General features: G+C 44.7%; 1 protein-coding gene across 6 annotated transcripts in view; it reads right to left on the minus strand.

The window, feature by feature from the left end:
* The window catches only part of ralgps1 (Ral GEF with PH domain and SH3 binding motif 1), a 905,396-nt gene that overhangs the window by 250,807 nt on the left and 630,653 nt on the right, over nt 1-23,936 (minus strand). For all 6 annotated transcript variants that reach the window (XM_085965598.1, XM_085965599.1, XM_085965594.1 and 3 more), the window contains one exon: nt 7,007-7,144. In XM_085965598.1, coding sequence (XP_085821724.1) covers nt 7,007-7,144 — 138 coding nt within the window. The remainder of the gene's footprint in view (nt 1-7,006; nt 7,145-23,936) is intronic.

The raw sequence follows: 23,936 nt of genomic DNA on the forward strand, positions 1-23,936 counted from the left end.
AAGTGAAAATAGGCGGTCTTGGTTATGCCATGGATATGTGGTCAGAAGCTCATTTCAGGGTCAAATATGACACCAAGGTTGCGAACAGTGTGATTCAACCTAAGACAGATATTAGGGAGCGGGATGGAGTCAGTAGCTAAGAAACGGAGTTTGTGGCAGGGACCGAAAACAATGGCTTCAGTCTTCACAATATTTAATTGGAGAAAATTTCTGCTCATCCAGAACTGGATGTCGGACAAGCAGTCTGACAATTTAGAGACTGTGGAGGGGTCGAGAGAAGAGGTGGTGAGGTAGAGCTGGGTGTTGTCAGCGTACATGTGGAAACTGACTCTGTGTTTTCGGATGATGTCGCCAAAGGGCAGCATGTAGATGAGAAATAGGAGGGGGCCAAGGATAGATCCTTGGGGGACACCAGAGGTAACGATGCGGGAAGAGAAGCCATTGCAGGTGATTCTCTGGCTACGAGTAGATAGATAAGAATGGAACCAGGCAAGTGCAGTCCCACCCAGCTGGACGACAGTGGAGAGGCGTTGGAGAAGGATGGAGTGGTCAACCGCGTCAAAGGCTGCAGACAGGTCAAGAAGGATGAGGAGGGATAGTTTACCTTCATCGAGAGAAATGGATGTCTAAAAAATCTGTGTTAGTGAAATGAAACCACACATAATAGTTATACAGGTAGACTATCCTTTATCCGAAAACCTCGGGACCAGCCGTGTTTCGGTTTTCGGAAAATTTCGGATTTCGGAAGGTATTTTATAAGACTGAGAAATTTGTCGGGGGTGGGGGTCGGCGGGGGGTCGGGGGGTCGGCATCGTGCGTATGACTTACGCTGAGCGAAAACACTTTCGGTTTTCAGAGGATTTCGGTTTTCGGAAGTGCGGATAAAGGATACACTATCCCTTATCCGAAAGGGTGGGGGGTCGGCGGGGGGTCGGGGAGAAAAGAATATCGGACAGGCCGCTGCAGCTATCGGACGGGCCGCTGTATTGTTGGGTTCACTCTCCCGGTACCTCCTTCACACTGCCCGGCTCGGCCTGCAATCTCCTACCCAGGAGGGAACTCAGTGACCCTCTGCCCTGCTCAGCGTAAGTCGTGCGCCACTCTGGTCATGTCGTGCGCACGACTTACGCTGAACGAAAAAACCTTCGGTTTTTAGAGGGTTTCGGCTTTCGGAAGTTCGGATAAAGGGTAGTCTACCTGTATTCTGGACACTGGTCCAGGTTCCAGAGAGTTAGCAAAGCGTCGTGCCTTTTATTATTTTTGTATTTAGGAAGGTAGAAGTTAGCAATTCTGCAATCAGATCAAATCTGCTTTGTTGACTGTTTGCTACTGTCTAGTTGAAGAAACCGTATTCAGTTTCTAGCCTAAATCACAATCTGATAGAGTGTCTATTACCCTGCTATCCTCAGGTGAGGAGAACAAGAGAAGGCTTGTGTCAGTTCACAGAGCTATTACAGTAACATGGATTTCTAGTCAATCCCTGGACGATGACCAGATATTGGGTGATTAAAGTCAGGCCTGTAGGGAGTGAAGGCTCACTTACAGAAGTGGTCGTTGGCGCTGAGCATGAGAAAATTATCTGAGTAAAGTGAGAGAGTGTTAGAATCCACTTTGGGGAAGACATACAAACCCACTGCTAAAATATGGACTAACTGCTAATTAGATTCACAGGCCTAAAATTGGGAACTCCCCCCCCCCTCCCCAAATGGAATTCCCATTTCTATTGCAGAAACATTCCAGTGGAAAGAGATTCTACAATTTGATGGGCTTGATGACATTCCGAGTGCAACGCATTTACACTTGAGCAGCAGGTGAGCCAACAGCAGCAACACTGGAAGACTTTTGCACGTGCAGTTGCTTGAAAATTCCATTCATGACCTTACTTTCCCGGCTGTGGACTTCCCTGATGTGGGAGGGAGGTCAGCACAGGAGAGCAGTGCTGCAGTATAAACTGGGCTAGGAATGGAGCTACCCTGTACAGCTGTTTCTATTGGCCCAGAAATTCGGGTCTCCACGGGTGAGTACGCACGGGGTACTCACCCGTAGGCCCGATGGAAGTGCCGGTTTCCTGCATGCACTGCGCATGCACGGGAAACCGGCACTTCCGTTCCTCTGAATGAAGAGGTTCAGAGGTCAAACGCGTGCGCGGGGGAGGCTGCACGTGCGCATCAAACTTAGTTTTTTTTTATTAACAGGTTTTTCCGTGAGGGTAAGTCTGCAGAATTTAGAAATATAAAAAGCAGGTGTAAGGCCTGCTTTTTACAAGGTAAGTGGTGAATTAATGAAAATTAAAACATTTTTTCCACAGGTTTATTATTTTTAAATATTTTAAAGCAAGGTAAGTTTATTTTTAGCCCCGTTAGAATATAAAATTACTTTTTTCAAAAATTTAAATTATTGTTTAAAATAGTTATTTCATGTAATTTATAGTTTATTTAAAAAATGTGATTTAAAAAAAAAAATATTTGAAGGTTTAGTGCTATTTTGGGGCCGTAGTATTTATAATGGAGCATTCCCTGCTCCAATTGGCTCCCCATGGCCCACATGATCCCAGGGGACGCATCGAACTAACTGCGCCCCTGGGATACACAAGCACTGCGCGCCGGCAGCTGGACCAGGCCCCGGATCGGAATTCCACGGGGCCCTACAGCTCAACGGCCGGCGCACAAAGTAAGTGCAGGTCGGGGGCTTGCACCCGTGGGAAGCCCCCGACCCGAATTTCTGGGCCATTAGCTCTCCCCAAACCCGGTTAGTGCGGAGATCCCTGGTGTGCTGCAGGGTGTGTGCTACTTCAGAGGCACCTCCAAAAAAAAAATGAGGAAAAGAAAAAAAAACTAGGCAACATCTGAAATAGAAACAGAAAATGCTGGGAATACACAGCTGGCCCGCCAACATGTGAAAAGCGGAAAGGCAGGGCAACACTTCAGGCAGACGTCCTTCGTCAGGGTAACATTTTGATTGAAAAATTCCCCACCCGAAACATTTGAAAAGTGAAGAGACAGCGTAACGTTTTGGGCGGACACCTTCATCAGCAGCATTACCCTGGTTTGGGACCTCTAACTGAAGCACTACCCTGTCCTTTCACTTTCTAGATGCTGTCAGACCTGCTGTGCATTTTCAGCTTCTTATGGATCGCCACAGGGGTTTGCGCAATCATAGAAATTAAGAGTTGAGCACTGCCGGAAAAAATGTCACTTGCTCTGGGAGAGTTTGTATTTCTATTTCCCGTAGTATAAAGGGCTCAAACATCAGCCTCTCGCACTCAAGACAGCCAACTCCAAGCAAGACAAGGCTGACTACAGGTTATATTTAAATGAGTACATTGCTAATTTGTTTTCAAATACTTCAGCATTTTACTCTGGAAAAAGGTACAGTGTCCGCAGTCTGTAATGTGCAACAGTGAAGGCTGAATCCATAGGCCTAGGTAAAGTACATGTGTTTTCTTAATAAAGTTATTGTTGCTGAAGGGTTAAGGATATTAATAACTATCGCCAAACACTAGAACATCATTCCAGCCAAAGCCACCTAAAGTAACGGCTGTTATTCAGCTGTAGTAATGACTTAGTAATTGGAACAGCCAAAGCTGACCATTCGGCATGACTGCCTGGATAAATAATGTCGTCACTGTTCAAATAACAGTTATAATAAAACTCAGCTGTTCCCTCAGCACGTCAGTAAGGGCTGTTAAAATTCTTCTTCCATCTTCAAAAAATGCATCATTACAATTCTCCGTCCGTCAGCTGAGAGACAGATTTATGAGTAATCCACAACTTGGGAAAACTAACGTGGCCACGATACCGCAGTTTGGGTCGGGGTGTCCCACTGAGAAGTTGATCGTGCTGATGAGAGAGGAGCAGCTGCTACTGACCAATCTCTAAAGCATGGATGTACCTCCCAGAGACCATATTACATCAGTGTTGTTTTATGCTTCACCAGATTGATTCCTGGGATGAGAGGGCCGCCCTAGGAGAGATCGAGTAGAACGGGCCAGTACTCTCTGCCGTATAGAAGAATGAGAGGTGATCTCATTGAAATGTATAAAATTCTTGACAGGGTGGATGCCAAGAGGCTGTTTCCCCCTGGCTGGTGAGTCTGGAACTCGGGGTCACAGTCTCAGAATAAGGGGTCGGCCATTTAAGGACTGAGATGAGGAGAAATTTCTTCACTCGGAGGGTTGTGAATCTTTGGAATTCTCTACCCCAGAGGGCTGTGGAGGCTCAGTCATTGAGTATATTCAAGACAGAGATCACTAGGTTTTTGGGCACTGAGAGAATCAAGGGATGTGGGGATAGGGCGGGAAAGTGGAGATGAGGTCGAAGATCAGCCATGATCTTACTGAATGGCGGAGCAGGCTCGAGAGGGCGTAATGGCCTACTCTTGCTCCTATTTCTTCTGCTATCTGCAGCATAACTGAACACGTAACTTCCATTTACTTTTTTGTTTAAAAGTTTGGCAGCCTCTTGTACCGCCATTCAATGCTCTGCTTATAGAGGATTGTCCCATTAGATTGTTCCATCTGTTCTTTTCAATCGGTAGAAACCACACTTGCAGTACAGGAGGTTGGTATATCACATTCCATGAATGGTGTTCAGGCTCATGGCTCAAAAGAGCTTTGCTGATTCCACCTTCCGTGGTAAAATAGGCAGGCAACACAAGTGCATGTTTCCTGCTCATCCTGCAACAAAACAGTGTCTGTATTGCAGCAGCACCGGCTGTATAAGTAGTCGGTCCTGTCTCAGAGGTCGGTCCTGTCTCAGAGCACACAAACCACACATCCTTCACAATACATTTTCTGCAAATGCTAACTACAATTCTTTTAAACGAGGATTGACATCATAACACTACATTTTTCTTTTTATAAAGGGCAGTACAGGAATCCCGCCCCAACCGCGGTTTTGCCATACGCGGATTTCACGTATACTCGGTTTCCTCTCTGCGACAATTTTTGCCAACCGCGGCAGTGAAATTCGCATATCCGCAGTTTTTAATTTAGGAGTAAGGTAAATAACAGGATTTTTATGCTTTTTATATTCTTTTTTATTGTGTTTATACACATTTATACTGAATTTGCCAACCGCAATTTTACTAACCACGGGGGTTTTCAGGGATGTATTCCCCACGGTTGGGGAGGGATTCCTGTACGACCTTCTGGTCTGTATGGCACAGTGCGACACCAGACAACGCCTTCAGCCATTTGTTTTTCTAAAATTAAATTGAATTCCGCATTTCTTCTCATTACCTATTTTTAAAATGTGTTTCCTGGCTCTCCCAATTACTGCGTGGATAAATGCAGCATCTGGTGTGCTACTGACCCGTACAAACTAAAAAGCCCCAGGTTGATGACCAGTCTTGTGTTCAGTTAGCTAGTCTCAATTGAGGTGGGACTGGCCTTGGTTTCCCTGGAGTAAAGCAGGGGGAGGTTGGGGGGGGGGGGGGGGGGGGCGAGACAACATCAACCTGGGTTCCCAGTCCGAGCCCAGTGAGAATGTCTGCTTGTACAGATGGGGGATGAGAATAGGATGGATCAGCCTGCAAGCACACTCACGTCAAGGCTTACACACATGAGAAATGGCCAACTCAGTAAGGAGGGCTGCCCGCATTTGGGATATGGGATTCCAATTTGAGTCAATGCCCTTGGGAGAGACGGCAGAAATGACAATGCGCAAACAGCTGTGCAATAAATTCAATGGAGAATTCAACTGGAAACCTAACACAAAGAAAACAGTTGGCTCTAAAACTGGCGTTACAGCAACGTCCATATGAATCTGTTGTGCTTTGAAAGCTGTGTGAAGGGGGCCAGGTTAAATTATTATCCTTTACACCGAATGTCACTATTATGAACATTGCAGATCTTGCACCGGGCATTTTCTTGGATTCAGCGGCAATGGTCACTAAGTGGACCTCGCATCCACCACAATCCTCAGTGCTGCCCAATATCTAGTCAAACAATAGCGGGCCATGTGGGTTACGGCATTGAACCCGTACACGATAGCAAAATACTGCGGGTGCTGGAAATCTGAAATAACATCAGAAAAGGCTGGAAAAACTCAGCAGGCCAGGGCAGCACCCGTGGAGAGAGAAACAGAGTTAACGTTTCAGGTCGATGACCCTTCGTCAGAACTAGAAAAAAAGCAAGTTGGGGGCTGGGAAAAGGGTGAGGGGATGAAAGAACAAAAGGGAAGGTCAGTGATAGGATGGAAGGCAGGAGAGATTAAGAGACATTAAGAGATATTGAACGCCAGAGGTGGTGGTGATGGGACAGGTAAAGGAACAAAGGATGGCTCAAGATGAAGTGTGAATGGCGCTGGCAGAATGATGGACAGCTGCCATGTGGGAGGGAAGAAAAAAGCCCAGACGAAAGTGTGGATTAAAGGCATTGAACCCTTGTTGTATGTATTGGTTGTTCTAAACTCGTATGTTTTGCCAAGTGTGTTTCCTTGTCTTTTCGGAAGGCGGACTGAAAAGCACTCTAAGCGAGGCATGGTCCAACTAGAACAACAAACTGATTTATTGTATGTAGAATGCATGCATGACTAGAGTACGGTTCTCGTAGCAAGATTCATCAATTTTATTACTGCTCCTCGCGCATGTAAAATAATAAAAATGTACCTCTGCCACTAGGATAGGTGAAAACCCACTTTGAAGCTAGCTGCCCATAAGCTAACTGGTACCATGTCCCAGTGAGAAGCCAACTCTTTCGAGAAAGGACAGGAGTGGAGAATATTGTTGAAAAAAAAAATCTGAATATGTTAACCGAATGCAAAATATAAATCGAGAGAAGAAAAAACAGCAATTTAAAAATTAGAATTGTAATCAGGCGGGTGATGCACTCTGCCGGATTACCACCCAGGCAGTGGGTGAAAAAAATCTACCCCAGAACGCCAATTAGCCAAGTAAGTAATGTAAGCAATTCTAAGCATATTAAAACTGTGCTTATATTGTCACCATTTAACTCAGATTCAGGTTTATTTAAACAAAAGGAACTTAACAAAAATTGAATACAGACCACAATTGAATGAAACTTGTAAATCCGAAATGATCCTCAAAATGTTGTTCATCTGATTGGACCTCTGCTCAGTCTCCATGATGCTGTCTGATGCTGGATAGGCAGAGTCAATATAGATCAAGTCCAACAAGTAAATTCCTGAAATTGAAAACATAATTTTCCAGGTTAGACGATGAATCCAAAACTTAAGGTAAAAAAAAGTCTGATGTTAGAAAAGGGCCCCTGAATTTCAGAGTACCTTTTCTTATGACACCCAAGAACATTTTTTTGCTCCAAATTGCTGGAGCTGCACATTAGGTAAAACTACAAAAATGCACTGAAAATTTGTACCGTTTTATCATTTTCAAAATGGACCTGTAATCGGTCTTCTTTTTCACCTTGGTAGAAATTTCTACCAAAGAGTTAACTTGCTTTTAGTATTATTTTGTGATCGATCATTTCAAAAAATCTAGGCTGACACTCCAGCGCAGTGCTGAGGGAGTGCTGCACTGTCGGAGGTGCCGCCTTTCGGAGGAGACGTTAAACCGAGGCCTCGTCTGCTCTCTCAGATGGATGTAAAAGACCAAATGGCACTATTTTGAAGAAGAGCAGGGAGCTCTCCCCTGTGTCCTGGCCAATATTTATCCCTCAATCAACATCACTAAAACAGATGATCTGGTCATTATCACATTGCTGTTTGTGGGAGCTTGCTGTGTGCAAATTGGCTGCCATGTTTCCTACATTACAACAGAGACTACACTTCAAAAATTACTTCATTGGCTGTAAAGCACTTTGAGACGTCCGGTGGTCGTGAAAAGCGCTCTATAAATGCAAGTCTTTCTTTTTCCTTTTAGTTGAATGTCAGTGGCAAATGCAACATGAGCAAGATAACTAACAAAGGCAACGCCTCTGAATAGAGCAACAAAAAGATTCTCTCTCTACAGATGCTGCATGACCTGCTGAGTATTTCCAGCATTTTCTGCTTTTATAACAAAAAGACATTGACATGAATTCATGTGGAAATGACTTATGAAATAATACTGGGCGGCCTGCTGGTGGCACTGTCCATAAATACTCGGGCATGGGCCCAGCTTGCTCAGGACATTCTTAACAGGAACTAGTGAAGGACACAACTAGACCTCCATGTTGTAAAACAGTTGATTAAAGCTTTGTTTAACGCTTAGACCAAGTGCCTAGTAGTTTTCTTACGTCAGACATATTCTGTTAGTTTGCTACTCTGGCAGGATGAGCGACAATGGGGATGACTTTTCCTTGATTCCTCCCCACCCCGTGCTGATGCTTCACAGGAGAAACACATCCAGGCTCAGTGTCAGTTGAAGGGGGAAGAGGATGTAATCCAGCTGCAGGCCTCTGAAGCCTGAGGCTGTATTCCTGGCCTTCAGCTGCACTCCAGCAACCAGAAGCCCCCGAAAGATCTGCTGTTCAGCGGATCAAAAATATTTGAAAAATTTACCTTGGGGCTCCTCTTCAGCTTACTGCTGGCCCCCTCACACACCCCTGTCTGAGGGGGCTTCCTGGTGCAAGCCCAATTGCCAGTATTTTAGGGGCTGCCTCTATATTTGGATGCCCCGCAGTGTACATCCAAGAGGGCGGCCGGGAATGCCCCCTCCCGTTTCACTTGTATGCCATTGTTGGCATGCACCTATTGCAGACCCAGGCCCAGTTCCACCACCCCAGAAAGCCTGAGACATATAAAAGGGGTAGAGAATCAGTATCTTGGGTCGTCCTCTCCTTTTTCCCGACCTTTGCGCCCAGGTGTTCCTGGGGAGGAAAAGCCAGGATAATTGGCTCATATGTTTGTAGAGGGATTGAATTGAAAAGTAGAGAAGTTATGCTAAACGTGCACCAAACCTTGGTTAGACCACACTTGGAGCCCTGTGTACAGTTCTGGTCGCCGTATTATAAAATGTGTATAGGAGGCACTGGAGAGGGTGCAGAGAAGATTTACAAGGATGATACCAGAAATGAGAAGGTATACCTATCTTGAAAAGAGAAGGCGGAGGGGTGACCTAATAAAGGTCTTTAAAATCATGAAACGTTTCGATAGAGTAGATACAGAGAGAATGTTTCCACTTGCGGGAAAGAGCAAAACTAGAGGCCATCAATATAAGAGAGTCACCAAGAAATCAAACAGGGGATTCAGAAGGAACTTGTTTACCGAGAGAGTGGTGAGAATGTAGAACTCGCTACCACAGGGAGTGGTTGAAGCGAATAGTATAGATGCATTTAAGGGGCAGTTAGATAAGCATATAAGGGAGAAGGGAATAGAGGGCTATGCTGATAGGTGTGGAAAGACGGGAGGAGGTGCGAGTGGTGCATAAACACCGGCATGGACTGGTTGGGCCGAATGGCCTGTTTCTGTGACATATATCCTATGTAATCCTATGTAATATTATCAGTGACAGGTAATGGAATGGTTCTTTTGTTGCCAAAAAATTCTGTAATTCACTAAGATACTGGCCTCTCACCTCTAGGACCTAGGCTCAAATCCAGCCCAGACTGATGGACTGAAAGTCTCCTCTGTCTGCTGGCTATAGGGAGCCTATGTGAAATGCATTTGGTCAGTCTCAACCCAATTCCTAGTAGGTCTGCAGCACACAACTGCGTTTAATTTGGCACCAAATGGCAATGTCTCTCAGATATGCCTCAGAGTGATTGGTGTGAGAAATGGAACAAATACCACTCTGGTACAAGTAGGGGTGGTCTTCTGAGCTTGGAGTTGAGGTTTACTATGGGTGCAAACTACAAGGGGCTTTAGTCTACATCTGGCTGTGCTACACCTGACTTAGGGCCACTTGATGTCGACAGAGTAGGAAAGCATTCCATTTCCCAGCACTTGAGCACAAAAAAAGTTGTACAATTTAATATTTAGAGGGCAAATTGTGGAGGCAAAACATGGGAACTGTGGGAAATGAAGAGATTTGTTCTGTAATTGCCGAAGATCTGAGAAGTGTGGAGTGAATGGGCTACAAAGATCGGTGGAATACAAGATTTGCTCAACCACTGGTGGCCGTGCCTCCTGTTGCCAAGGCCCTAAGCTCTGGAATTCCCTGCCTAAACCTCTCCGCCTCGCTCCCTCTCTGTCATAATAACATAAGAAATAGGAGCAGGAGTAGGCCATTCGGCCCTTCGAGCCTGCTCCGCCATTCGATGAGATCATGGCTGATCTTCTGCCTCAACTCCATTCACCGGCCCTATCGTCATATCCCTCGATGCCCTTACTAGTCAGAAATCTATCGACTTCTGTTCTGAATATACCCAATGACTGAGCCTCCACAGCCCTCTGGGGTAGAGAATTCCAAAGATTCACCACCCTCTGTATGAAGAAATTTCTTCTCATCTCAGTCCTGAATGGCCGACCCTTTATCCTGAGGCTGTGGCCCCTGGTTCTAGACTCCCCAGCCAAGGGAAACATTCCCCCAGCATCCACCCCAACAAGCCCTATAATAATTTTCCTCCTTTATATGAGTGCTCAGCCCGGAATTATAATTTCCTCCTTTAAGACGCTCCTTAAAACCTACCTCTTTGACCAAGTTTTTGGTCACCTGCCCTAATTTATCCTTATGTGGATCGGTGTCAAATTTTTTGTCTCAAAATACTCCTGTGCAGCGCCTTGGGACGTTTTACTACGTTAAAGGCACTATATAAATACAAGTTGTTGTTGTTGTAGTAATCTAGAAATATATTTAATTATATTTGGTTTTTTTTAAAATCACAATACAAATGCTTCAACACTCGTAATTCATAGCTTCCCACCACATTTCAGAAATGATCCTTCAATATCATGAAATTCCTCTGTAATTAGGGTTAGGTTTTACCTTTATGGATCTACCCAGACCCAAACACTACTACTTGCATTTCAGCGGAAAGGAGCCAATCAGAATATTTATCAATGACTACAGAGCTAAGAAAGCAACAAATAGCTGTTTCCAAATCTCTCTTCTGCTGTTGGCTACTGGACAAATGAACTGTTACAAAGCCCCATGTATTGCCATTTTCACCAAAAGGGTACATCACTGCTTTTCTCTCTTGCAATGCACTCTCACCAGAATAGCTCGGTGACTTTCCTGTGGTTGGTAGCCGTGCGATAGAAAATTTTCCACAGAATTGCAAGGCATAGCAAAAGCTAAATGTTGTTGTTTTGTCAATTATGTGAAAACCTACACAGCTCATTTGCAGAGAATATACAAGCCACAGTCAAGCCATTTTACTCAGAAGGCATGAAGAAATGGCACACTCTGCCATAAAAAAATACACTACAAACAAAAACAAATGCTAGAAATACACATTAGACCAGTCAGAATCTGAAAGAGAAAAGGTAGGTTTTTTTTTTGGATGAGAGCCCTAATGTAAGTCCCGATGAAGGGTCTCACCCTTGACCTGCTCTCCTCCGTCAGGAGTTGACTAGCCTGCTGGGCATTTGCAGCCTTGTTCTGTTTTGTTTCACTTCCACAACATTACAATCTGGACTTCTTAATAACACAGAGAAACATAGTTCAGAACACCTCGCAGAATGTTTGTGAAATCAATTTAAAAATAGGAGCGAGCGCCCCTTCACCTGACACTTTGGATGTCACCTAACCTCCTTTTACAGGTGTAGGAACATGCGACTGGAATTTTCAGCAGGAATTCATGCAAAAATCTAGGGGTGAAAGCAAAATCTAACAGCCTGATAAACAGTGCAGAGATGTTTACACTAGCCAGCGCTGAAGAAACAGAGCAGATCCTCAAGAGCTGATGGAAGTTTCGCAAGTAATGTATAAACAGAACTTCATCAATTCATGAGTGCTCAGCCCTGAATTATTTAACGTGTTATCTGTAGCTGATCTTGTGAAAACAGCTGCATACATGCTACACTGTGCCTAACCTTCTAAAACTTGTTTCCTATAAAGTACTGCAGTTTAAAATGCGAATTCTTTCCACTGACATCATGCATAGCTACCTCACCTCAGAACATCTTCTCTGGCTATATCTGATCTCATTTGTTTTGCCACTGTGGATTGCCACAAAACTAAAACTGTGCTAAAACTCTTTTACGAGTAACCTAAGCCACCATCACCTCATTCCTATGGGTACAAATCATTGACAACTCCTAACAGATGAAGTACTTCACAAAACACTTACACTAAATGCCTGAAGCACACATATCTCACAACAACATCATGTCTTCCATTGCTTGTACATGTTGAGAGCTAGGGGAGGTCTTTACAATTGGAAAAATAACAAAATTATGGTGCTTACTCTAACTGCTACAAACAAGAAGAGGACTGACATACAGAAAAAGCAACTGAAGAATAAGTTGTGTTGGAAAAGCTGAACAGTTGGTTACGCCCCAACACCCTTGAAAGCTCTTGCTCTGTTGAGCTTGTATTTATTATTCCTATACTCATCGTCCAGGCATGAAACTGCTTATCCTTTTTCTCAAACAGGATTCTGACCTTTGCCTGTTGTTTCTCCCATTTCCTAGGAGATCTACAGTACACGCATCAGACAGAAGATTTGGAGTTGGCATGAAAATCTGCTTTTGATACGTGGTTTGAATTTCTTTCATAATGCCTTATTGTCTCCCCTTCCAATTGCCCCCTACTCAGAACTTTCACAGGTGTTTATTAATAATAATGTGATTGGAGTTGGGTACATTGGGTGTTGCTGGGATTTATTTCCTTTTCCCCTGAATTTCTCAGCAACACATCCAAGAACATAACTTGCCAATAAACTTGTGATAGTTTGGCTGATTGAATAGGATTTCCTAAACCATCCAACTATTCAAGCCAACACTGCAATAATGTGAACGTTAGAGGGTGTAGCTGCCTTGCGGACAACTAACAAAAACTCTTCCACAATTTGAGACAGTGTTGACGTCAAGGAAACCTGAAACTTTAGCCTATGACATGCTACTAAGACTCACCCACTCTCCTGGTAGAGTTGTTTATGTTCTTCCACCAATTGTTCTGCCATCTGCGTTTGACCATTGTATCTTTTTTTCTCTTTCCTCACCAATTTTCTCCCTTCCCCTCTTTTCCTGAATGCATTTTCTCTTTACTAGAGCACCAGTTGCCCTTTGGTACCAGACCCATGCGGCTATTATTGTGCGCAACTCTATTCGCCATGAGGACGTCACAGCAGAAGCTGATCCTATCCTCACTCAATATCCTGCACTTCCAGCAGGGGTTGCTGGATAGTTATGAAGAGCAGAAACCTTGGCCAACTTTCCTCTCCCTATCAACAACAGGCACTGCGTTGTAACTGAAGTGCTTAAAGGCATTTCTGATGGAAATGTGCAAAAATGCTCGATACGTACAAGTCTTTTTTCCCCTCGAACCTGGAGTTACTGGGGCCCATCCGAGATCAACAAACTCAGCATGTACCACAGGATTGAAGCTGCAACCTTCCTAATCTGAACAAGCTGCATACCTGAGTACTTGCTGGTTTAATCAGCGGAGCCTTCAGGACAATGATTACTGTATCTCTGATTAAGAAGTTTGACCAATGTAGTATCGGATGGCAAAGTACTTCTCTCACTGTCCTTCACTGCTGATGTCCAGGTTCAGCATATAACCGATGGGAATTTGGCAACTAATTGTCAATATACTAAGACTCTGAAGTGGTAATATGGCTCTGGTGAATATGTCTCTCTGGATTTGAATAGAAGTGTGTTGTACGAGTGGAACATTCATAGAGTACAGTATTGGCCAGCACCCGCTCTCCAACGGGATTGCACAGGGCTGGCACAGGATAAAAGGTGGAAAGATCCTCAGGGTCTTCTCCATCACAGAGCTGGACTACTTGAAGGATAATGACTTGGAAGTGGCCAATGAAGAGATACAAATACTTTGCCAAGCTCGAAAACAATACCTCAGAAATGGTTCCAAATATTATTTAAATTGCGCTGGCATATGCTAATTTATTTTGACATGGCTTTTTAGGCTGTTCAATCACAGCAACTATAACAATGCTAAACTGTTGTTGTGATCATCTAGCGACAGAAAATATATACTTTTTAAAACTTTTTTTATTCACTGCTTAAAATAAACATTATTTAGTGACAGTGACCAAATTGTTGTCTGGGTAAAAGGGATTCTATCATTACACAGTTTTTACCAGGTGGAAGTGCTGCTATTAGAGCATAATCCTTGAAGGAAATTGCTGTCAATTGGCAGAACATTTCAACCGACTGATTCACATCCCATAAAAACACAGCAGCAAACTATCATTACATGATAGCAAAGGTGTCAAAATGGATGCAATTAATAGCTTTGATGGAAGAACACTTCCAGTACAGGTACTAGATCTGCAAATTTAATGGTGTAACTATAACTGGGCATCATAGTGCAGTTGCTGATGTTTATAAAAGAGCGCCAATAACATCTAAGCCATATACAGAAAACTCTCGATTTACCGGCACCTAAAATAACCAGAAATCTCGGTTAACCGGCAAAATTCAGGAGTAGGTTCAGGTAAGTTTTACTTCATATTACTTGCCTTCCTCGATGTGTTGCTGTGCAATCGGGTGTGGCTGTAGCTGTTGCTAAGCAACAGGGACGCTTGGAACTTGTGGCCATTGTTCTGCACCTGTCGCTAAGCAACAGGGTTTGTGCAGTGTATGTGCCTTTAAGTCAGAACTACTTTTACAGCTCCTGTATACTGTAGTACCGGCAGTGACCACACCTGTATATAAGCTTTGCGCATGCCTCTGAACCCCCAGTCTTGAGACTACCCTCCTCCAGTAAAGACCTGTTTATTGTTAATTTACAGCATCCGTGTGATTATTGAATAACAGCATATCCTCAGAATCACGGATCTAACAGTGGCGACGAGTGTCGATTCGAATCTACCTGCAACATAAAAAAAAAAGTCGAGGCCAGGAACACGGGCGTCGACCACGAGCAACCGCCCAGCCGTCAGGCAGAGAGTGAACATCGCAGGGGAGGCTGTGGAGAGCCGGGCTTCGTTCCCCAGCAATGACGATCAGCAAGAGACCGACAACAGGTCCAGCGCAGACCCTTCCCGAGCAGCGGCGGCTGGAGCCGACCGACGGCGGAGAGAAAGCCGAGCAGCGTCGACGGGGTAAGACAGAGGGTGAAGCGCGCAGGGCGCAGCCGGGGGTTGAACACCGAGTGGCGTCGAGAAAAAGAAAACAAACCAGAGAGAGAGAGGGTAAAGAAACTGCCAGGTTCAAGGCGGAGCGGCACCGGGAAAAAAAAAAAAAAAAAATCGCGCAGAGCACAGCCAGGGCTCACGGGCTGAACAGGGTCCATGGGGAGAAGAGGGAAGAGCGCGGGAAGGAAGGAAAGCGCGGGAGACGCCATTTTGTGCCAGCGGAGAAGAAGGGGCAGCGCGGGAGACGCCATTTTTGACAGTTAACTCACACCCAGGGATGCCGAAGAGTGCCAGTATCTCTACGTTCGACAATGAAGTCGAAGATTGGGCGACATATGTGAACGTATTGAGGTGTACTGCAGGGCGAATGAAGTGCCAGATGCTAATAAAGCACTGGTTTTGTTAAATTCCATGGGTGCAAAAACTTATGGGTTACTGCGAAATCTAATAACCCCAGAGAAGCCGGTGAACAAGAATTTTGAAAGCATAGTAGAAATCCTACAGGAGCACTTAAACCCCATACCGCTGCTGATAGCAGAATGATTTAAGTTCCATAAAAGGAACCAACACAAAGACGAAAGCAATGCTGAGTACCTAACGGAACTGCGCAAGCTATCGATACACTGCTAGTTTGGAGCGGGACTAGCAGATACGTTAAGGGACAAGTTTGTGTGTGGGCTACAAAGTGAAGGAACCCAGAAACGGCTTCTATCAGAAAAGGATCTTACGCTGGACAAGGCTTTCAGTATGGCAGTATCACACGAAGCAGCCGCAAGAGGCGCTGCAGAGATACAACGGAGACCGCAAGAATGTGGCACCAATGAAATGTCCTATGGAACAGGGAAGTGCTATCGCTGCAGCAGAACAACACATGACCAGAAAGATTGTTGGTTCAAGGACCAAGTGTGCAGACAGTGTGGGAAAGCAGGACACATAGCAAGAGTCTGCAGGTCTGGGAAGAAAACCAACAGTAAGAAATCTCCACAGGAGAAGTACAAAAAGGTACACCAGGTGATGGACAGTGGTTCAGACGAACAGAAAAGTGACACAGACTCCGGAAGCAAGGAGCTGGGTTGTCTGAAACTACATAAGGTAACCGAAATGGAAGATCACCAGACTATCTGGGTTACACTCAAGATAGACGGAGTCCAAGTGAAAATGGAATTGGACACAGGATCAGCTCTAACAGTCATAAATCAAAGAGACTACAAGCAGCTATTTTCACACATACCCTTGAAAGCTACAGAGATTGTCTTGAAGACGTATACGGGGCAAAAAGTCTACCCCAAAGGAAAAATAAGGGTGAAAGTGATATATAAAGGCCAGGAAATACCTAAAATGGATATATATGTATTGCCAGATGGAGGACCACCACTGCTAGGACGTGAATGGATCCGGAAGATACAATTAGATTGGCATTCCATACAGGCACTGAAGGTTGAGGCCAAAAAGGATGACGACGTCACACCTGGACGACTGTCAAAAATGCTGACGCAGAAGAAGTGTTCCAGGAGGGACTAGGAACACTAAAAGGCATAACAGCAATGATTAAAATAGAGGAAAATGCAAGCCCAAAGTTTCTGAAGGCCAGACCAGTGCCTTATGCGATCAGACCAGCTGTTGAAGCAGAGCTGGAAGGGTTGGAACGTTCAGGAGTACTGTCCAAAGTGGACTGGAGCGAGTGGGCTACACCCATCATTCCTGTAATGAAGGTGTCGTTGAGTAATATGCCTGGGGAACCAAAGAAGGTCCGCATCTGTGGGGATTTTAAGGTGACAGTGAACCCAGTCCTTCACACGGTACAATATCCGCTTCCACGAATTGAGGATATTTTCGCCTCGCTATCTGGAGGTAAACGCTTCACCAAAATTGATCTAGCCCAGGCGTACTTGCAAATGGAGGTAGAAGAAGCTTCGAAACAATACCTTACGATTAACACTCATAAAGGTCTCTATCAATACAACCGGCTTGTGGTTGGAGTAGCCTCGGCTCTGGCTATCTGGCAAAGGGCGATGGATCAGGTCCTGCAAGGGATTCCAGGGACCCAGTGTTATTTGGACGACATCTTGGTCACGGGCGAAAATGACAGTGATCACCTCGCTAACTTGGAGGTGGTGCTCACCAGATTAAAGGAGTATGGGCTACGAGCTAATCGCCACAAGTGCGAGTTTTTCCAGAAACAGATCTCGTATTGTGGCCACGTCATCGATGAAGAGGGGTTACATAAGTCCCCTGACAAGATTGAGGCAGTAGTCAAGGCTCCAGCACCGGAAAACGTGTCACAACTGTGGTCGTTCCTCGGGCTGGTAAACTACTACCACAAGTTCTTACCAAATTTGTCCACGGTATTACACCCACTGAACACCCTACTGCAAACAGGGGTACCATGGAAGTGGGATGACGAACGTAGACGAGCTTTCCAGAAGTGTAAAGAATTGATCACATCAAAAGAGGTGTTGGCCCATTTCAACCCAGCACTACCAATTCGTTTGGCATGTGATGCATCACCCTATGGTATTGGAGCGGTGCTGTCGCACAAATTCCCAGACGGGTTGGAGAGGCCAGTAGCCTTTGCGTCTCGGTCACTAACCTCAGCCGAGCGCAACTACGCCCAGATTGACAGGGAGGCCCTCAGCCTAGTATGGGGAGTAAAAAAATTCAACCACTATCTGCATGGGCAGAAGTTCACCTTGCTGACTGACCACCAACCACTTGTCTCCATCTTTAATCCTAAGAAGGGCGTTCCAGTGATGACTGCACAGCGGTTACAAAGATGGTCCCTGTTTCTAGGGGCGAATCAATATGAAATAGAATATAAAGGCACGAAACAGCATGGGAACGCTGATGGGCTATCGCGCCTGCCACTGCCTACTGTGGAGGAAGCACCAGCAGTGGACCCTATCGAGGTATTTTATTCGTCAATAATTGAACGATTGCCAGTAACGAACGCGGATATAGAGAAGGAGACCCGCAATGATCCGACGCTGTCTCAGGTATATGATTTGACAGTGAGGGGATGGCCAACACATGGCGACTCACTGTTGCCAGCATTCTCATCCAGAAGAGAACAGCTGTCAGTATGCCAGGGGACAGTGATGTGTGGATCCAGAGTGGTGATTCCACCCAAGTTAAGGGAGAGAGTGCTAAATGAGCTACATGAAGGTCATCTGGGGGGAGTGAAAATGAAAAGCCTTGCTAGGGCTTGTGTGTGGTGGCTGGGAATCGATCAACAAATCGAAGACCTAACTAAGAGCTGCTTAGGATGCCAGAAGGTCCAAAATGCACCACCACATGCCCCTCTACACCCATGGGAGTGGCCCTCCTTTCCATGGCAACGGGTGCATATTGATTTCGCTGGTCCATTCATGGACTCAATGTTCTTAATAGCAGTGGATGCTCATTCAAAGTGGCCTGAGGTGATAAAAACGTCTTCAACCACTACAGAGAAAACGATTGCAGTCCTACGGACCATATTTGCCAGAAACGGTTTGCCAGAGCAGATTTGCTCTGATAATGGACCACAGTTTGTGTCCGACGAGTTTCAAAAATTTATGAGAAGGAATGGGGTAAGGCATTACACATCCGCCCCGTATCATCCAGCCACAAATGGATTGGCTGAGAGGTTCGTACAAACCTTTAAGAAGGCGATAAAGGCCATGTGCGACGATGAAATTCCACTACAGCGTAAGATGGACAATTTCTTATTAGCCTACCGAAACGCGACACATGCAGCTACCAACCAGACCCCGGCCATGATGTTCTTTAACCGAAGGTTGAGATCTCGTCTGGACTTGCTCAGACCAAATGTGCGAAGAAATGTTGAGGACAAACAATTCCAGCACATCAATGATAAGCTGACAAGGAGCTTCAATGTAGGGCAACCAGTCTTGGCCCGTGACTATCGAACAGAGAAGTGGCAACCCGGAATGATATGTACAAGGCAGGGGCCATTGATGTACACAGTGGATGTCGGGGAGAACATTGTGAGACGCCACGTCGATCAGATCTTAGCGTCACAGGAAGGCGTCAACCCCATGTCTCGAGTACCTGGGAATGAACCCGACATACCGGTAGCATCTACTTCAGACCCAGTAGCAGTGGAACCCGATGAACTACCCGATGAAAAGGGGTCAGAATCGCCTCTGCACCAAGAACAAGAACCTCCGGAAAGGCGCTATCCCGAAAGGGTCAGGAAGCCGCCCCAACGACTGAATCTATAAATGGACTTTTGTTGTTTAATGTACATGTTAAAATGTTAATTGTTATTTGAATATTAGGGGTACTACTAATCTAAAAGGGGAGGAATTGTAGTGTATGTGCCTTTAAGTCAGAACTACTTTTACAGCTGCTATATACTGTAGTACCGGCAGTGACCACACCTGTATATAAGCTTTGCGCATGCCTCTGTACCCCCAGTCTGGAGACTACCCTCCTCCAGTAAAGACCTGTTTATTGTTAATTTACAGCATCCGTGTGATTATTGAATAACAGCATATCCTCAGAATCACGGATCTAACAGTTTGTTGCTTATACGGAGCTCTCAGCTCTCCGTATCTTTTACTATAGCTCTCGGTTATCCGGAATTTTTGATGAACCGGCACCACGCCAGTCCCGTATAAAAAAAGTTTCCTGTAGTTTAATAGAGCTTTATCTGGGCGATGTTTAAAGGGGCACTGTCTTCACTAAAAAGTGCTTGCAAACCTTTCATTATTTAGGAAGGAAGAAGTGCCATCTTTCACCTTTATCCCGATCACGTTAGATGCAAGTAATACACTGTGTTTGGATCTTTGTAAACAAAAAAAAGAGTTTGGCATATTCGATTATAGGCTCTGGATTTAGAGAAGGCAGACTAAACAAAACCCAGCAAAAGGTGGGTTTAATTGGTGCTGAATTGGGCAAAATGTGCTACTTTTAAAGCATTAAATGTCATTCCTTTAATATCTCACTGTGCTATTATTTTACCTAACATACCCTTGCAACATTCAAGTAAAGGTTTGTGCTACATTACTATTTTTACATTGATAGTTTTTGGAGATTTTTTTTGTGCTTCTCTAAAGGATGACAACGGTGGGACATGGGGCGCATTTCTATTTTGGGCCCTCGAATGTCAGGATCAAGTACAGAACAATGTTCACCACCAGTTGTGCCACAAGTGAGTCTGCTCCCAATCGATGCATAAAAACAGCAAATTTAGCCCGTTCAGAACAAACCAGTCTCAGCTTTTGCTCATTCGCTCCCTGCAAAGTCTGCGACTGAGTACATGCCAGTGAACTGAACACTTTCTGCTGGCCCACCTGCCTCTTGCCCTTGTGCATTTTTTTCCAGGCTGTATTGCAGACTGACGAGAAGCAGAATCCCGCTGTAGGAGATCCCACTCCAACTGCTTGAAGGCCCACCAGGTCACAAGGACAGTAGTCGAGCTGTTTAGATGTACTGCTTCAGGCAGGTAGTCAGTACCCTGCAAGACCTAATGGAGATGAAGCCACATTGCAATTTAAAGATCTGATCAGAACCCAATCTTCTATGCAAATGAGCAAACTATCATGTGACCACAATCCTCTTTGCTGTGGGTGATGACTAAGTACGTCATATTTGTTAAAATCAAACTGCGACTGAGGAGTCAGGTGGTGAATAGGTTAAAGCCCTGGCTGCAGTATTTTTTGGTAAACCATATGCTGCACCTAGTTTATTTAGTTGGGTAATTACTGGTACCATTTTTAAATATTATGGAACAATAAATGTACATTTCTATTCCATCTAATTCACCAGTAGTTACCAACCTCCAAACAAAACTAATCAATTTTGAGAAAAAGTATGCAAAGCGACAGCGTAAGCTTTAAATCAATGTAGATTCATGTGACCTAAAACCTACAAAAACCCTAATGTGAGCAACAACTCACTGTCTCATGGATCTAGGCCAAGAACTCTTATTTGAATGTTTTACACTCAGAAGCTACAAAAACAAAACAGACAGGAATACACTTTCCAGGAACGCTTTATGGATACACCAAGTGTCCATGAGCTCCGAGCTATTAGCACTTCAAATATCACAAGGAAATCGCGACTCAACTACAGTTTTGCAAGTATGGCTAAGATGGAAAAGGAGTTGCTGAAGGAAATGTAACTAAATACAATAATCTGTACAAAGTCTGGTTAAATGCTTCAGAAAACAGAAGCAAATCAGTAACATGGAAGAATGAGGCTCCTCCGACCAACTGACTTTCTATAGAGCTACGTGTTTAACAAAAAGATAATTGACTTGAAAAATGGAAAACAATATTTTAGCAAATTATCTATTCAAGTGAGGAACCAAATGACATTTGCTCTGTTAGTGAGCCAATTAAAATACAGCAGTGAGGTCGGAAAAATGGTAATAGTTGGCAGTATTTTGTACAAGGTTACACAGAGCCAGTTAATCCTCTTGCCAGTCATACATATTGTTCGTGTTGACTAGAATTTGAGAACACAAGACAAATATGCCTGGCGCATACTGAAAAGCTAATTGCAATGGAATGCTACTCCCTACGGCTTGTCTCTTTCTTTGTTTATTACTTTAACACTACAGCAATAATCAAGAATGCATCTGTTACACAAGAACTGCGACAAGAAATAATTAAGCAGTCAGCACTGAGGCGCAAGTTGTCCATCGAGCACCGGGGGCTGCAGCTGGATATCTGCAAATAGTGATTTGCATTGCTCTAGTAGATACAGTGCAGTGAATGGCATACTAACAACAGAAGTCAGCTGTGTTGGCTGCCCATTGGAGCTACCTTCTGTTAGAATATGTACAGGCCATGCTTTACTGTCTTACTGCCATGAATAGGGCAGCTAACGCAGTGGGGAATGCAGGTCAACCTTGGGACCATCTGATCTCCATGGCAAATACCACCCCAGATGGTGCATTTACACACCTTGCGGTCAGGGATGCTCACTCTCTGCTTTTACAAGAAGATAGGCTCAGATTGGTTGATTCTGTTGGGTGGGAGCGGGCACAGCTTTACTTGTTTTCTCTCTCCGGCTCATGTTCATCAGAAGCATTTGCCAGTAAATTAACACAGGCTAAAAGAAATCACTCAGATGTATTAAACCGTTGTTTCAGGCTACCTGAAATTCAGACAATATAAAATTGAAGCCAAAAATAATGGCGCTACATGGGGAGGGGCAGTCTTCTACTGGTTGCTCACAGTAACATAGAATCATAGAATGATACAGCACAGAAGGAGGCCAATCGGCCCAGTGTATCGGCTCTTTGGTAGAGCTAACCAATTAGTCCCACTACCCTGCTCTTTCCCCATGGCCCTGTAAATGTTTTCACTTCAAGTATTTATCCAATTCTCTTTTCAATGTTACTATTGAATCTGCTTCCACCGCCCTTTCAGGCAGTGCATTCCAGATCACAACAACTCGCTGTGCAAAAAGAAGTTTCCTCCTGTCGCCTCTGGTCCTTTTGCCAGTCACCTTAAATCTGTGTCCTCTGGTTACCGACCCTTCTGTCACTGGAAACAGTTTCTCCTTATTTACTCTATCAAAACCATTCATGATTTTGAACACCTCTATTAACTCTCCTCTTAACCTTCTCTGCTCTAAGGATAACAACCCCAGCTTCTCCAGGCAACTGAAGTCCCTCATCCCTGGTACCATTCGAGTTAATCTCTTCTGCACTCTTTCCAAGGTCTTGACATCCTCCTAAAGTGTGGTGCCCAGAATTGAACAAAATATGCCAGCTGAGGCCTGACCAATGTTTTATAAAGGTTTAGCATAACTTCCTTGCTTTTATACTCTATTCCTCTATTAATAAAGTCAAGGATCCCATATCGTTTTTTAACGGCCTTCTCAACTTGTCCTGCCACCGTCAAAGAAACATAGAAGATAGGAGCAGGAGTAGGCCATTCGGCCCCTCGAGCCTGCTCCGCCATTCAATGCGATCATGGCTCATCATCCAAATTCAGTACCTTGTCCCTGCTTTCTCCCCATATCCCTTGATCCCTTTAGCCTTAAGAAACATATCCAACTCCTTCTTGAATATATTTAATTAATTGGCCTCTACTGCCTTCTGTGGTAGAGAATTCCACGGGTTCACCACTCTCTGGGTGAAGAAATTCCTCCTCATTTCTGTCCAAAATGGCTTACCCCTTATCCTTAGACTGTGACCCCTGGTTCTGGGCTCCCCGACCATCGGGAACACCCTTCCTGCATCTAGTCTGTCCAGTCCTGTCAGAATTTTATAAGTTTCAATGAGATCCCCTCTCATTCTTCTAACCTCCAGCGAGTATAAGCCCAATCAACCCAATCTCTCCTCATACGTCATTCCTGCCATCCCAGGTATCAGCCTGGTGAATCTTCGCTGAACTACTTCCATGGCAAGAACATCCTTCCTCAGATAAGGTGACCAAAACTGCACACAATACTCAAGATGTGGTCTCACCAAGGCCCTGTACAACTGCAGCAAGATATCCTTGTTCCTGTACTCAAACCTTCTCGCTACGAAGGCCAACATACCATTTGCCTTCTTAACCGCCTGCCGCACCTGCATGCTTACCTTCAGCGACTGGTGCACAAGGACACCCAGGTCTCGTTGCACTTCCCCTTCTCCCAATCTATTGCCATTCAGATAATAATCTGCCTTCCTGTTTTTGACACCAAAGCGGATAACCTCACATTTATCCACATTATATTGCATCTGCCATGCTTCTGCCCAATCACCCAACCTGTCCAAATCATTCTAGAGTTTCTCGGCATCCTCCTCACAGCACACACGCCCACCCAGCTTTGTGTCGTCTGCAAATTTGGATATATTACATCTAGTTCCCTTGTCTAGATCATTAATATA

The sequence above is a fragment of the Somniosus microcephalus genome, chromosome 23, assembly GCF_052327205.1.
Source record: "Somniosus microcephalus isolate GS21.2 chromosome 23, FLI_Smic_1.0, whole genome shotgun sequence".
Taxonomy (NCBI): domain Eukaryota; kingdom Metazoa; phylum Chordata; class Chondrichthyes; order Squaliformes; family Somniosidae; genus Somniosus; species Somniosus microcephalus.